The 17,417-nt window shown below is 39.6% G+C and overlaps 1 protein-coding gene across 3 annotated transcripts in view; it reads right to left on the bottom strand.

The window, feature by feature from the left end:
• Positions 1-397: 397 nt before the first annotated feature.
• GPR161 (G protein-coupled receptor 161) overlaps positions 398-17,417 on the bottom strand; it is a 108,543-nt gene continuing 91,523 nt past the window's right edge. For all 3 annotated transcript variants that reach the window (XM_085622993.1, XM_085622994.1, XM_085622992.1), the window contains 3 exons: positions 12,981-13,085; positions 12,619-12,735; positions 398-8,631 (listed from right to left, as the gene is read on the bottom strand). In XM_085622993.1, the coding sequence (XP_085479119.1) occupies positions 8,387-8,631; positions 12,619-12,735; positions 12,981-13,085 (467 nt within the window). In that variant the 3' untranslated portion in view covers positions 398-8,386. The remainder of the gene's footprint in view (positions 8,632-12,618; positions 12,736-12,980; positions 13,086-17,417) is intronic.

Raw genomic sequence — 17,417 nt, 5'->3', positions numbered from 1 at the left:
GCCTATCGGAAACTTCACATGTATAAACACCCAACCAAAACAAATAAAGGAGACTCTTGCTTCCCCTCGTGATGTTGCTTGTTCTCAGACTTGTAAGGGTTGTAAGATGAGGTGGCTAATGTGATTTGTAGTGTACTCTACTGGTAATAAAGATCTTTAAAGGGGTCAGGGGTTTATGCCACGGCCTTACTAAAAATAGTAACACTCTGTTATATTTCTGATAACAGTACAGTTGCGATGCAATTGCTGTACTGTTCCTAGTATTTATCAGTGTGATACAGCCAATAGGAATACTTCCGGTGTTATAATGTTGCAACTTTGTCTCTAGTATAGAAATCAAGTAAACCCAAAACAGCCATTTTGTGTACTCATTTGATCGAAAACTCAAACACAAAAGAAAAATTCAGTGTAAAATTTTATTAAAAAATTACAAATTAAAAAACTGCTAAAATACATTTTTTGTTTCCAACTACATATAGTAAAACCTAACATTTAGAAAAGTGAGCCATTTTAACATTTTCTCTTCTCAAAATATCAGTCAAGAAATGTCACTTGTCAGATTCATCACCAGCAATGTATTTAACCATCCAGGCAGTAGTTTAGCACTCCACTTTTGTGTCAGGTGTGAACTTACAATTTTAAGTGAAATAATGGAACTGTAAACAATGACACTTCTAATTAATTTCTCAGTTTGTTAGTGCCATCAACGTCAATGTTAACCATGATGCAACATTGCGAACCAAGGATTGTAGAAAGCTTTGATAACCAGCAGGAAAAATGGCACTTTTGATCAAAATTAAAATATCAGTTCTGTTACACATTTATAAATGACAAGCCTAATCATACTACTCTTTACTCAAACACTGGTTTTAAAAATATTGACACTTGTACTTTTAGAATTGCAGGAGGCAGTGCACTAAGTCCTCATGTAACATAACAGGTGCTTGTGTAAAGCGCTCTGATACCCGATACCTTCGGGTCAAGTTCGCGCTATATAAAACTCCGTAAAAAAAATGAAAAATTAAGCATACAATTCAAAAACATACAGACTGTTAGGCAACAGATAGCTGGTACAAAAATGTAATGTACGGATAGATCCCCAGGGATCTGGTCTCCATGTATTATTTTGAGATGCTACCTGGATTTTGTAAACTTTCAACTAAGATCCCTAAACCAAAAGGCACATTGCTCTATAGTTTTTACAGATGTGATGCCCTCCAAGGTACTAAGTGTGTGAATCAAAGACAGCAGTGATCAGGTTGCCTTGTCCTTTCCATCTTAACAGAGGAAGGTTACCACAACCGTTTGGTCAGACAAGAGATATGGTGCTACGTACCTATATAAGGACACCGAAAAATTGCCTTGAAAAAAAGTCAGCAAAGCTCTATAGGATTTGAAGAAATATACAACGTTCTCTTGCATGTAGGCAACAGATGGTGCAAGGAGTTTTAGTAATTAGTAGGTATACTATCCACTTTGGCAGATATAGATGCAGATGAATGCTGGTGTTAAATCTTTGGTCAACCAATGTATAAGAGGTTGTCACAATGGCTTGTGACAGTAATTGCAAGGCATACAATCTCCTTTTAAATTGCATTTAGACAGATTCATATGAAAATGTTATCAAATCCAGAGTGACCATAATCAATGAATAAAAATAAGTAATTAACAGGTTAGCTTCACGTAAAGAAAAACAAAAACGTACACAGGGCAGTACAGCCTCCTGTGACCAAAAGTGAAGAGACTTTCTCCATTGTTTAATCTAATTTAGACAATCTTCATGTCTCTAGTGTTTGTACTACTATAATTGGCAAGTCTGTTTATGGTGCATACTTTACTCCGTAAAATGTGCAACATTTCACTAAGCGGATGCTAAACTGGTGTACGAAAACGTACCCACATACACAACCATAAAGTACACATGGCTGACTAAATATAACCTACAAACATATTTACAATAGTCAGGATGAATTCGAAAGCAAATGTTTAACTGGATACAAGGCTTCTATTTATTCAAAATGTTGCCATTAATAAGTGGGAAATGTTGTATCCCTGACTGTGCAATGTGACATATAATGTGGAAAGTCATTTCACTTCACACTCTTTCACAAAAAGGCTTCCAATTGAGAAGTTGGGTACTTTATACATTTCTAAACTTGCATTACTGTTCTGAGAACCTCAGTCTATACATCCATAGTTTTAAAACGAAACACTGTTTTGAGCTGAGGATTTGCAACCAACCTAACAATTCCAAACTAAAACAAAGCATGAAAACCGACCTCAGTCTTATTCCCCCTTTCTTGCCACTCAGCCTACTGCCTTTTCTCTGCATGCAGAATTAAAAGTCTCCTTTCTGGATTCCCTGTGCTGTGAAACAAGCATATTTCCTAGCATATGCTTTTAAAGCAGTACGAAGAAACCCACCATAGCCTATTACATCTGCGTGCAATCAAAACACTGGCGAGAGGCAGAGCTTTCAATACTTCGTAAAAGTGGTAAGCAGTGGTGAGTGAAGAAGGGGTTGCTCCTGTGCAAGAAAATAATATTTGAAGAAGAGTGCAGGTTGAGATCTAGAAACCCTTTCTTATGTGGCCTTAAAATGCTACAAAAATAAGATTTGCAAGACAAAGATATTCCTCAGATATGATAACATGATCAAATAACAATTTGAACTCACTCAAAATTCACGTTTGGTTGTGAAGTCATCAGAACAACTTGCTTACGTTGTCTTTAAAAGGGTGTGCATATTCAAATACTTGAACACTTTGAGTGCAAAGACATTACACACTTTACATGATCTAAATACAAACTGAGAAACGCCATATGTAAAAATATTCTATTCAGAATAATATGAAAAACCTTTATGAAATTCACTAACTCTTCAAACAAGCAAATAAATACATTAAGTTGCAGAGATACAGTTCGTCATAACAAGTACACAAATACTGAACTATTATTTTTTGTCAGAATAATAATACATTAAAGGGTAGTGGGATACTGCAGGGAAACAAATTAAATTGTCTGCTCAAAAAGGCTAAGATCATACATGCAAACTATTGCACGTATGTTTTTGTTTCATAATTTGGAAGAACATCAGATTCAAGTACATTTTATTTGGCATGATTTTTCAAACTACCCACTTATCTTTCATTAATGTTTGACTATGGCACACCTTCACTCCGAATACCTGTAGAAATGTGTCAGATGCCTGCGCTAGACAGTTTCATTTTTCATGCCAATGGAAATATATTTCAAGGCATACCTCACCACCCACTTACAATATGGTTGTAATATTAAAAACAACTTAGTCGATAATTACAAAAGAAGGTATTTAAAGCGGATTTGGTGTTTAAACAGTGGTGTCCTTTAGCTTCAGAATAAAACCTTATACAGTCTCACAGAGGAATTCTGGAAAGGCTTATATTGACTACTGGGGCAAAACTTTCCATTGCTATGTCTCAGCCTTAAGGACCATGTCCCACATCAAATGAACAAAATAAAAAAATCTGGAATCTGTATAAGTATTGACATTGATTCCAAAATACAACTTCCAAGTTTGTGTTGGTTGATAAGGCATATGTTGGTGCAAAGGGGAAATTATCCTATAGGCTCTCTTATAATTTACAGGAGGCCCTTAACCATGTCAAGTTTCTAACCATTCTATATGACTAACAGGTAGCCTATGATGAAATATGCATACATTATTCAGATACTAATCTAGTTCACAAAATCTTAATAACAAGGGTTAAAAACAAAAAAGCTAAAGCTGTAAATTTTGCATATTGCAGTACAAAAAGAAGCACAGTTGTTGTAAGTTCTAGTCACAAGGAGCCTGCATGATACAGATGCCCGACGCAATGCATTAATATCTGACATCATTGTTTTCTTTTCAGCGCTTACCTCAACGACATTACCTTTCCCTCTCCCACCATCCTCGTCCTCAAGAAAAATCTAGATTACTGTCACTTTTTAGAACTGAAATCAGTGTGTACAAGGCTAGAATACAAATGCCACTTGAATATTTGATATTGACCATTTGGCACTGGAAAGTGTTTTATGAAGCAGTGTGCATTCCTGCAAATATTGAATACAAATCTGATCCCTCTACTTGTAGCTGCTTGAAGCTATTTTTCATTGTGCAGTTGCTTACACTTTTGTTTCTGAATGCATAAATGCAGCATCACTAACTAACAAAATGTATAAGTCAATGTGTGCACACAATAAGACAGTTAATGTTAACACTATATTACATATTGTCAAAGCATTTTGTGGTGGGATAATATGGTGTTTCTCACAAATAGTGTGAATTTCCAGAGTTGTAGTCTCACTTGTGAGATTAAACGTTAAACATTACAAAAGCAACCCACAGCTATAATTAAAAAAATACTTTGTTGGTGCAACATTAAGGACACATTTCTGGCAGATGCAGGAGTTCACAGCACTGATATGAAATCAATTTGCTGTAAAAGGGGAGGAAAGCAAAATATACATAAAACATTTGTATCCAGAATGTATGCAGACATGCAGAAAAACAACCAAGCTATAAGTTCTCATTGGTAAGCTAGCTCAGTGATGTAATGCACCTGTTGCCCATGTGCACTTTTAGCCTGCAAGTCATAGATTTAAATCAGATTGTGTCACTAGAGCCTCATACTTTTCAGTAGTCAGTAAAATTAGTATATCATTAAGTTACAATTAGCGTCTGTTACTAGCTAAGATCACCTACTTAAGTTGCATTAAAATAAAGAACATAGTTACCAATAGACTTCTGAAAGAATCATTGCTGCAAATGATAGTGTACAGTTTCTTGACTTGCTAATCAATAGGTAACCTTTCCACCATATGCCCAGGCTCAAGTTTGTCTCCTTACTAAGCGTGTATTACCGAGCAGTCTTTAGACAGAAAGGGATTTAAAGGCTGAATTATGATGCTTCAGTCCTGATAAGAATACAGAAATGCGCTAAAGTACTCAAAACAGAAATCAGAACTGAAAACCGATAAAAAATAAAAAAGAACTTAGTCTAGTGCCCTACTGTGTGCAACTAAAATATTAACCATTTTAAAAACATGAAGTGATTTGTACTTCCAGTAACCATTTTAGAGATTTAAGAAATGGAAAGCAACTTCTTCTCTAATTAGTAGAAATGCAACACTGGCTTAAAACTGGAGCTTCAAAGGGAAGACAACATGATAAGCAACACTGAGACAGCTGTTTGTAAAAGAGGAAGTGCCCTTGACAATAGTTGGCAAATCAGATAGGAAAGAAAGGCTCTGCCTAACTTAGAATTCATCAGATACTTATATTAAAACTTATGGCTGCATTTGACATGTTTTACTCAGCTTGTAGGCCATAACAATTATTAGCCTCCCATTGGATGAATTGTCACTTTTGCAGGAAGTGCCTCTTTACAACCCAAAAACAGTGTAACCGTTTGGGTGTTGTGCAGTATATAAACTATGAAAGGTCATCGTAAAAAATCGAAATTGTGGTTTTTTTTATTAAAATGTTTTGTTTTTGGAAACAATCTAATGCCTAATTTCTAGAAATCAAAGTAAAGTTAGTCAGCCTGGTTCTGCCTAGGCTTGAAAGATCATGAACATCACCCCCCCCCAAAAATCCAGTTCTTAGAGGTAAGGGCATAGAAGGAGGGCACTTTCGGTAACAGAAAAAGGCCACATGGTGTTGGCAGTCTGCACTGTACGCTTTGAACCAACTTCAACATAACCAAAGCACGATGCTAATAAAATTATGATGAGCTATTTAACAGATTTACAGTAAAGGGCTGTAACACGTAAAGGCTGCCATGAATTATGAACACAATCTGTCACATTTATATTACTTTTAGGGCAATATCAGCTAATAAAATCTCCATTAAAAGCTTAAAAAAGAAATCAGATCAGTTAAAATATTTGTAATCGCTGTGTTCACACCTAGAGGGTGATGAAAGCAGCTCGATTGTCAATTTATAGACTTCCATAAGTTAAATGTGGGTCGACAGAGCATACCAACCATACCAGAACAGAATTCCCTCTCGATAAAAGAACAATATACTCTGCTCTCTTTGCATTCAGACAATGCACAGCCACGTCAAGAGGCAAAAGATGGAAAAACTGAAGCAATCGAGGATTGGTGAAACCTCTGAAGAGATGTATTCAATGTAATAGGGAAAGTTGGGGAATGTTGGCTTGCTATGGCATTTTTGGAATGGTTAATGGAAGGCTGTGAAATAATCACACTTGAAAGGATTGGATACATTTAAAAAAATGGACGTTCAATGCTGTAAGTTCCAGCTACAAAAAAGGGAAAACCCCTCCATAAAATTCCACTAAAACATTATGTAGTGCATGTTGTAGAAAAAAGGGTTCCTGAGATTCCCATTTAGGAATGTATCCATGTGTATTGAGCCAAATAGTTCTATACAAAACAGTTTGTGACCCTTTTAGTGTAAGTTCCAAATACATAATGTGTTTGTAAATCTAACATTTTGGATAGCACTAGCATGGTTAGACCCTCCGACATTTGCTAGGCACCTCTGCTTACTAAGAAATCCTCTCAGCCAAGCTTTTCAATGTCCTTGAAACAATTCAAGCCCATGATGCTGTTCCTACAGAAAATAATCATAAATGCCACAAATTGAACACTCAATGAACTAAAACAATTTCTGCAGTCATTCTCCTTGTGTAATTTTAGAAAGTTTGTTCTGGACACTTTGAAAAGATTGAAAAGGCAAAAATGTAGTGTGCATAACAAAAGTACTTACACACTGCAATGAATTACTAACGTCTGCTGATGTAATCTTTGCAAAATAAGTGTCAAATATCTGTAAGCATTTCCTAATTTCCAAACTTTCATTTTGGTAAGCCAGGTAAAAAGCAGATGAAGTCTCAGATTTTAAGGTAGAGGGGCATAATTCAGGAACCAATCAGAATTAAATGCAAATGTGATCTAAGTTTGGTAGTAAAAACAAAAAAAACCTCATTATAAGAACTCAGAGCTATCGTGCAATAACACGTCACTGAAAGCGAACACTTACTTATGCATGTATGCATAGAGAAAGAACCCCTGAACGTATAGATGTAAATATCTACAGTAGATAATGCATCTCTAGGGGAAACTAAATACTGTCAGGACAAGTGCTTCTGGTAATACTGCTACAGTTATTTACTTTAAACTCCGTTTTCCACTTAGTCGTGAGCAGGAGGACGCAATAGAAAAGTATACACACCCGTTAACTATTACAGGCTGTGAATTAATTATAAGACTCATTGAGAATTGGTTTTCTCAAATGAACCTTACAAAACACATATGTTTATGTAATTTGTGGTGTGCTGACAATTGAAAGGGTAGAAAGAAAACAAATTCGGGCATTATATAATTTAGACCATGGGATCTATTTTCTAAATTCACGTGATCTTTAACCTTGCACGTTCTTCCATTCAGGTTTTTTCTTCTTTTACTCATAACAATAACTCCATTTTAAAGCTCTGTATTATATTGTAAGCATTAGCGTCTTTCTTAGTACTTCACAACAAATACTTTCATTTGGTGAAACGTCCTCAAGCCCAGTTCAGATGACCCAGAATTTCTTGGCCGTAAAACGCTAACCACCCAGAATATGGAATTTTGACACCAACGGATCCCTCTGAAATCCTGACACAAGAGTGGCAAACATCAAAAGCATGGCTGGGCAAGGGCTGCTGCTGGCACTCTTGCTGGAACTTATATTCTACATGCCTCCTTCTCCTGGGTCCCCTTGCAACCACTCTGGCATTTTTTAGGTGGAGGTGCCTGGACGCAGGTGCGAAGACAAAAGAAAGCACTAATATATAATGTTTGCTCATCTACCTCCCTTCTATCCCCTTTCCAGATAACTGCTGTGCATTTTAGATCATAAGTACCACTAGAGCAGATAGTTTCCACATGCAGTTATGACACCCATGGAAATGACTCATTCACTTCTGAGGTCAGGTCTTAGCAGCTGGAAATGAGCATTTTTACTTTTTTAAGCACTACGTGCAGCTTGGGGACTGAAGGTCTATAGGAGTACCATAGCCATTTATTCACACTGTACTTCAGCACCATCAAGGAAATCTAATGTACTTTGTATAAGCATTTGGCAAGATTGCAACCATCCCTTATTACACCTGGATAGAATAACTAGTAAGAAGGAGTGGCAGTCCCTACAATTTAGCAAACTCATATGTCCGTGCACCGTAACCGTAGATCAGATAGGTTCAGCACAGCAAAAGGATTGATCTCCATGTGCTTCAAAGTAACTGATTTCAAGTGTTTTTTGCTTGCGTTGTCACAAAAAAAAAAAAAACACAAAAAAAGGAATGAATTTAGTCAAAGTTGGTGGATTTGTTTTCTTCTTTGTCGCTACTGTTAAACATTCCCTTCCTCAATACTCTGCAGGTGAAGTCTTTGACCGGTGTGGCTTTTGGTGCATTTTCTCGTATTGATACTGCCTGGAGTTGTTCGCGCTGCAAAGGAAGCACCTTGAATGGCCTCTTCCCCAAACAAACTGATTTTAGCATCAGTTTCGATAGTTTTTGCAAGACTGGCAGCAAAGTTGTCCAACGATGTATGGACTTCAGCACTGACATGGACAATAGATTTTTTAGCTGATTCTGGAATAAATCAAGAGATACATATAACATTAAAAACACTGCAATTAATAGACTGTATGTAATAAGTAAAAATGGAGAGAACGTAAGCACCACCAACAAATTGGATTGTTTTTGTAACATTAAATGTTTTGCATTAACACATTTAAGCTTCACAAGCTTAATCTTGTCTAGACCAATGGCCCTCTTCATTCGGTACAAGGGAGCCTGGGTATATTTAAGCATGCCTAAACATCAGGATTTTAGCAGCAAACCCATATCAATTATGACCACTGTATAGTTAACTAGAATGAACTATTTCGGTCCATTTAATCATAGTGTAATTTTCCTGTTTCATATTCTTGTAGGCACTTTAAAATAATGTATTTTGTATATATTTGTACTATCTTATTAAGGCATTTTTTCTGAAAGTCAAAATACAACAAATTAGTCTAATTTAATCTAAAGGGCACTCATTTGTATCTATACCATTGTAAACAGTTGAGGGATGTAAAACCTGAAGTTGCAGGAACAGAGAAAAGTCCAGCAATATTTGCAATCTGAAATACAATAGTTACACTTTGCCCTCACACTCAAAGAATGCAAGGTCTGTGAGGTACCTTTCAAGTACAACTGGATTTCACATCGATACAGCAGTGCTTTTCAAAAGCAACAGTTATTGTGTTGGAGGTAGAAAGTGGAGCAAATAGCTGATTCGTAGGATTACAGGGTATCCGGAATAAAAAAAGTGTATAAAGTTAGAAAATAAAAGAATGACCTTGTGGAACTAAAAGTCTTAGGAGCAGAGAAAGTGTGATTCTTTGGCTGCCACTTTCCCGCATTATTATGAATCCTACACACTTGCAACGTAATGCATCATCTGCTGCATAATTTTCAGATTTTAACAAAAATGTATGTCTAGCTCAAACAGATCAAATGTTACTAAGAATGCTTTCACAAGTCTTGGTGCACAGTGACAGGCCCTTTGAATCAACCTTTCAGCTGCTGACTGATGCATCTAGGTATTAAACTGATAACTAATGAAGTGGAACCCTTGCCCAAACAGTGTTAAAATATGTAAAAACTATGGAATAATTAATACTGCCACAAAATGTGCAGGCAGTATGCTGCATAATTTGCCTTTCTTTGGAGCATAATTTATTAAACCCTGATGCACGATTAGGACCTTCCTTGCTACTTAATTCCAGTGACCCTACTCTTAGTCCTCCTAAGCTGTAGGCTCTTTACCATTATTATCTTGTGGTTCTCTGCCACCTACTGGAGAGACCACAAACTACGCCTGTACTTGTCTTAACCTTATTTCCGATTTCTAATGTGTGGATGGAATTTATAGAAAAAGATAAACAGAATGGGATGAGGAAGAGAAAATACCCAGCAGGCTAGGCAAATCGCTGCACAGAACCTTCTGATAAAATGTTACAGTACACTGGGAGGATTCCTGGAAGATAGTATTTGCAAAAGTTTCATGCCTGAAGAATGTCACAACAATGCCTAAATATTAGATGGAGGCCGGGCTTCATGCAGAGTGTAGTAATGATAACTATTCAGCATTTGTAGTCTAATCAGAGGTTGTGGAGGAAAAGCATAAGCAATTAACCCTGGCCAGTTTCTCTATAGTGCATTACCCATGGACAGTGGGTGTAGGTTTTGGGAATTTGGCATTTTATGCTGTTGCAAACAGATCAATTGTGAGCATTCCCCAGTGCCTGATGAACTTTTAAAATACTTGGAGAGTCATTTCCCATTCAAGTACTTATCAATAGGTGCTGTTAATAAGTCCACAAATTCAATGCCCACCCCGGAAGATGCTTTACTTTAAGCAAAATTTGGTGATGACTGGCCCAGTGCGCTATCGATTATACCAATGAGGACCGTTGAGGTGAGCGAGGGCTCTTTGTTTCTGCAAGTCACACATTGCTGTCTCGTTTGTTTTCACCAGGGCTGTTTTACTGCAAAACAGCACTTAAAATACTTTGAGTTCCAACTGAATTGCTATTAGCTCTAAGAAATTGCTATTCATTTTTTGCTGCTGTTGTGTTTAGGTGCCTCGAACTGCCAGTCTGCCAAGACTTGCACCCTATCCCGACACTGCGGCATCTCATCACCAGTGGCGGAGGTTGGCAAACAATCAACCCAGTAACAAGTTCTTGTGGCTCCACCCTTTGAGATTGAGCTGAAGTCTACCATCACTAGATTGACACATTGACCCGTAGCTTGTGACTATTTCCTAGCCAGACACTACTGTGGCGGCCAAAAGGATAGTTGAGCATGCAGCACTATCGCAATGCATAAGGGCTATCCTCCACAATAAATTCATTATCATTGTTACAGGACATATGGCATCTGAAAAAGATGGAGCAGCCTTTAAAATGTAATTTCCCTCTCCTGGATGAGATGAGCTTAGCCTATGACTGATTAATACTACCCCAAAAAAGCGATGTATCTGATAAGGGGAGAGTTGCAACATTTTTTGGCGTGGACAGTGAAACCTAACCTGTGTACTAGTGACTCGGCTGTCTGAGTGTGCGCTAGGCAGTGCTGCTCTTTATCAGCGAGTCGTCCAGATACGAAAGACATGAATAGCGCTGCAGCTAAAGAGTGCTGTAATTGTCCCTAAACACCTTCTAAAAACCTTGCAGGACGTCTGTAGTTCAACAAGACCCTGTAACTACCAGGATGACATGGCCGCTTTGCACATAATGTAATGCAACATAAGGGTGAAGGCCGTTGCCCTTTGTGGAGGGCAAAACTAATTCAAATGGCAAGAGTCTAGGACTGAACCTTTTGAACCGGATACTACTGGATGAATCCAAAGAGGTTTTTGAATAGTTCATGAGAATTCAAGGATACACCAATGGCAGCAGTGTTCAAATTACTTGCTTTCCTTGGTTGCTCACCTTTGGGACAACAGTACTGAAGTAGAATCCTTAGCACTTAATATATCAATTTAAAATTGCAGGCCTCATGGCAAATTGATGAAAGTCCACCCGTACTTCAAAAATAACTATCCTTCCAGTCGTCTTGTTTTATTTAAGGAAAACCATTTTTCTTAAACTAACCCTCACCTACCAAAAGGTCCCTTGGTGGCATGCTTCATCATCGGGTTCTTCCCGCCCGCTGCGGGACGGGGCATGCTATGACAGAAAAAGATGTGGGAGCACTTTGTAAGGTGTGGGCTATATAATGATGTGATAATACCTGGCTACATGGAGCCTAACTTTTATTAGAACATTGGAATGTGGAGCACTCCATTGTAGACAATGGAGTGCTCCATGCTTCTACGGGCCGGTAAAGGCCCGCAGAGCAACATTCCAATGTTTTACAAAAGCCGCTCGAAGCTCGAGGGGATTTAAATCTCCTCGAGCTTCGAGAAGCCTTTGTTTAATTTGTTAGAGTATTCTGCCCTCTAGTGGCAGAATGTTCTAATAGCCTTATAGCCCTTCGTAGCAGGGCTATACCGCTATTAAAGTCCCGCTGCTTTTGTTAAAGTCCCTCGCCTTCGGCTCGGGCCTTTAACTCTGCAGCGGGCCTTTAATAGCCGGTATAGCCCGCTACGGCGGGCTATAAGGCTATATTAAATCCTGTAGCTAGTATTGTTAAAAAAGAAGGGGGGGGGGGGGGGGGGAAGAGTGGGAGAAATACACTATAATGGGGACACCTTTTGGTGGGTGAGGGTTATTTTAAGAAAACGTATCGTTTTCCTTAAATAAAACAAGACTACTGGAAGGATAGTTATTTTTGAAGTATAGGTGGACTTTCTTTGGTTAGCCATATAAGACAGGAGGAGGCGGAGTACACAGCGAACTTGACCTCTTTCTCCCCCTTTGTTTGAAATGCTTATGGCAAATTGAACAAAGGCATATCCCACAGTAAAGGTAACATACTGATTTACCTAATAGAATTGATAAATAATGCATCAATTCATGACATTGATAAATAATGCATCAATTCATGACATTTCTGAAACATAAGTCATCAACTGAAACATACCTTTAAGTTGCTCAACCTCGTCTTCAAAAGTAACTGAACTCCTCCTTCGGCTAGGATAAATATACTCAGGCTGGTGTGCACTGTCAGAACATTCCTCAAGCAGCATTACATCAGTACCTGAAACAATTGGGAAACCGACAGAATATGTGATCTAAAATGTTACTAAACAGTTATAGCAAATAAGATGGAATGATTGAAACTAAAAAGTGTCACTGCTTGTAACAAACATATGCAATACCCTAAAACAGAATGACACTTAAACCTTTACATGAAAATTATTACCAATACTAAAGCTTGAGAAGCAGCTGCAAATATACCAATCACCAGTTTCTATATAAATGTATCAAAAACGTTATATTTACCAGATTCTTGTGAGCAACTGAAACCAGTATCCCCAGTGCTACTGCTATACCCAGCAGGCTGTGAACTTGCCATGATAGCTGTGAGATGTGGCGACAATCCCAAATCTGAAAAACACATTGTGAAAAAACTGTTCTTAGAATGGGATAAGCATTTAAAAGAAATGCCTTTTACACTGTCTTTACAAAAGGCAAACTTAGTTCATATCGATATACATTAAAATGTGATAATCAAAGCAAGCCTCTCCCTGTGAGTAAGTTCACTTTACCATAAAAATGAATTTAAATTCTTAATTATGTAACATAACAACCAAATATTTGGGTACTTGTCAAGATGGCATGTTAGCATAGAGTATAACAAATGTAAAGATAGCAAGAATATGATTCAAGATTACAGTAGTCTGAGATTACACTACTGTCCACCAGCATAATACCTCAGATACAGCATCTGGAACTGGGGACTGGAAAATGCACTAAGCGATGAATGAAGAAGGGAATTTACATCTTGTGGCAAAATATTAGTTGCATATGCTGACAACCCTTATTTCAATCCCAACTTATTTATTTCTTGGTACACCAGAACCTTTTCCCAAGAGGTTCAGCACATACTTGAAATGAATACAGTACAGAAACAGTTTAGTTGGTAGACAAGATGTTTTGTGGATTTGAAACATGGCGGGTAGTAAATGAGAAGCAATATACAGACTTAACGAACCTGTACCTTATATGTATCTTGCACTCTCTCTCATATATAAAGATTTGTGTATGAACTAAACACATACATTTATGTTAGGGCATTTGGCAGTAGAGGGGAGTAAAAAGCAGAGCTAAACGGAATTAGTGTGGCCACTTTCCAGCGGTGTCTTGGGTGACAAGCCAATAAAGAGTACTGTCGCTAATACCAGAGAACGAGTTGTATGGTAGCATCACTACTCATGCTACATGGATCTATGAAGTAATGTTTGAGTACTACCCCTTTACCCACCTAATCCAATGAAGGTCACTATGAATAAGGACACAATATTGGCTTAATGAAAATGTTACAAACCTGAACAGGGAGGAGACTATTGAGCTGAAGGGCCATGACATGCTGGTGGTTATGAAGGGCATAACCTAAGGGAGGTAGGGGGGCAACAACGGTATCAGGGTGAAATGTTATTGAGAATTAGATATTTTAGTTAAACAACTCATCACTTTACAGGTAGGGGGTGTGTTTGGGTGTAAAAACCCTACCTCGATCAGTCGCCATAATTACAGTACACCAAACATACTCCTCACACGTTCCTTTTGTTATTCAACTGCGATGTGAAAATTCTGGGCACAGTACTTTCAACACATTTACTCCAGTGTTCACTAACCTGGAGCGTTTTGCAAGAAATGGCAATCAGAAACGTAGACTTTGGATGCAAATTCCACTGGTGCGATTGCTGATAAATGGCACCTTAAATAGTCAGTCATCTTTATTTGGTACGTGGATAATACTAGTGCACATTCCAGTGAGAGGTTCAATGAGGGGCACATATTCAGATGTATCACATACATCACTCATAACCTGATGGGATGGAATAAACTGTTTCCCTTAACGGATGAAATAGCGGTTTTGAAAAATGCGTTGCTGCTTACATTTTATCGCTCTAGAAAAGCTTTGCGAATCTGGATGCTACTGAGACTATGCGTGGGTGTGCAATTTCCCTTAAGAACTTCAGTCAAGTGTAGGAGGCCAAATTAAGCATAGTTATTCTCCCTTTGAACCAAAGGTCACGCCAATCTTGTGCAACTCACCCCCTTAGAAATGCCCACAAATCAACTGCTAGGGATTCTACATTTCAAAATGTTCCAATTGACCCAATAATGTTCATACCTTCCAGTGATGTATGGAAATCATAGCCGGCTGTACGAATGCTGACAATACAAATCTAGGAGGGAGACCTCATGCAAAGAGGTTTCTGATAGTAAGTGCCCATTGGTGCATATGAGGAGTTCATTTTTTCTTGTCAGAGAGTAATCATTGTTACAGTCACAGAGCCATGCAGTTCAATATTCTAAACACTATGCTGTGCCATTAAAATTAGTGTTCACCTACAATATGATGTCAAAGAAAACAAGCATCTGCAATAGGTCTCGCATTTATGAGAGTTTGAGCTATTGACATAGTAAATGACAATTCCATTTATTTATGTTTTGGTTTTTAAAAACATAAATAAAAGGCATAATCATTTACAATGTCAATAGTATAACCCCTTCTATGCGTCGGATGCGCGGGAGCCGTCTGACACCATGGCACAGGGAATCCCTCTGGCACGGGCACCAGTGGGATTCCCTTTACCCCCAACAGCCTCGGGAGCTGGGGGGGGGGGGGTTTAAGAGCTTCCCCAGCTCCCGAGGACCCCCCCACTGGTTTCCCTGAAATGACGATCAGCGCACACGTCGAGCTAACGTCATTTCAGTGAAACCGAGACTGAAATGAGACAAGAGGCTAATTTCTGTTTCGCTTTCTACGTGCTCGGCGGGCTATCTCAGCCCCCTGAGCACGTAGAAAGTCAGGAGAGGTATTGTTGGAAAGGGGATATTCTCCCCTTTCCAATGGTACCCCTCCTCAGTGGATCCCGGCTTGGCAGGGATCCACCCACTAGGCACCAGGGAGGGGGGGGGGTTAGCCCCTTGGGCAAGGGCCTTTGCTCCCCCCAATAAAATTAGATGAATTCAGTCTTTCTGGCCTCCACTCCCCCGGGCGGCAAAAAGCCCACTAGACGCCGGAATTTATTTTTTGGGCAATTTGAATTACCCCCACAAAAATTACAGTCTTTCTGCCCCCCCCGGGGGCAGTACCCTCTAGGAAGCAGGGATTTTTTTTGGCAAGTACAATTAGGGGTGGGGCTGCCCAAAACGGGCATGCGCCAATGCTCCCACCCCCCACAAAAATTCCAGTCTTTCTGCCCCCAATCTGCCCCCCCGGGGGCAGAAAGCCCACTAGAAACCAGGGATTTTTTGGTTGTTTTTATGTAGGGGTGGGGGCTGCCCAAAATGGTCATGACAATACCCCCAACCCCCGCTCCCGAGAAATTCCAGTCTCTCTGCAGATGGGATAGTGGCCCCTGATCTGCCCCCGGGGGGGCAGAAAGCCCACGAGGCACCAACGATTTCGCTGGCTTTTCTTATGTGTGGGGGCTGCCCAGAATGGGCATACCAATGCCATAGTCTTCTGCCCCCCTTGGGGGCATATAGGGGCAAACCCCAACCCCCACTGATTCACCCCTCAGGGCGGCAGAAAGGCCACTAGGCACAGACTTTTTTTTTTTTTTAGCAATGTGCCTCCCTGTGGGTTTTTGGCCCTAGCGCAGCCGGCACATAGGGGACCTAGCAAACCTGTACCTAGACACCATGGGGAATCCAGGATGGGGTGACTGGTGTGCCTCTCACCAGGTTCTGTTACACAGAAGGCCTAACTTAGTTAAAAAAAAAAAAAAAAAAAACACCATTTTCCTCACATTTCTGTGATGGAAAGTTCTGGAATCTGCGTAGATCCACAAAATTGCACCAACCCCGCATTCCCCAAAGTCTTCTGAGAAAAATGGTACCTCTCTTGTGTGGGTGGGTCAAGTACCCGTGACAGGCAAAGGCCCAAAACCTATTGAGGCGACATCAAAATTACCTATCACAAAACAACCTGGTTTTGCAAGGGGGGGTCCCATGAGATTTTGGCCCCGGGCTCGGGGGCCATCTAGGGAAACCTACCAAACCCACATATTTCTGAAAACTAGACACCCTGGGGAGACCAACAAGGTATGGCTTGCATGGGTCCCCCATCATTTCCCTACCCAGAATCCCCTGCACACCTTAAATTTAGCTGAAGAAAATCACTTTTTTCCTCAAAGTTCTTTGTGGGAAAGTTATGGAATCTGCGTGGATCCACAAAGTTCCTACCACCCAGCGTTCCCCCAGGTCTCCCGATAAAAATGGTACCTCACTCGCGTGGGTGGGTCAAGTACCCGCAACAGGCAAGGGCCCAAAACCTATTGAGGCGACATCAAATTACCTATCACAAAACAACCTGGTTTTGCAAGGGGGGTCCCCATGAGTTTTTGGCCCGGGCTCGCCGCCATCTAGGGAAACCTACCAAACCCACACATTTCTGAAAACTAGACACCCTGGGGAGTCCAATGAGGTATGGCTTGCGTGGATCCCCCAATGTTTCCCTACCCAAAATCCCCAGCAAACCTCAAATTTAGCTGTAAAAAACACATTTTCCACATATTTTTGTGTGGAATCACTGTGCCGGAATAAATGTCCTACCCTACAGCGTTCTCCTTAGTGTCCAGAGTAAAATGATACCTCACTTGTGTGGGTGTCCAATGCAGAATTGGCTAAAAACATATTTTTACAAAAAAGTAGCGCTTAGAATTCTCGGTGCTATACCCTTAATCCCTATGTTTTGGGCTC

Source organism: Triturus cristatus, chromosome 8 (genome assembly GCF_964204655.1).
Source record: "Triturus cristatus chromosome 8, aTriCri1.1, whole genome shotgun sequence".
Lineage (NCBI taxonomy): Eukaryota > Metazoa > Chordata > Amphibia > Caudata > Salamandridae > Triturus > Triturus cristatus.
Note: the sequence above shows the minus strand (reverse complement) of the source record. Positions and strands in the feature narration are given on the sequence as shown.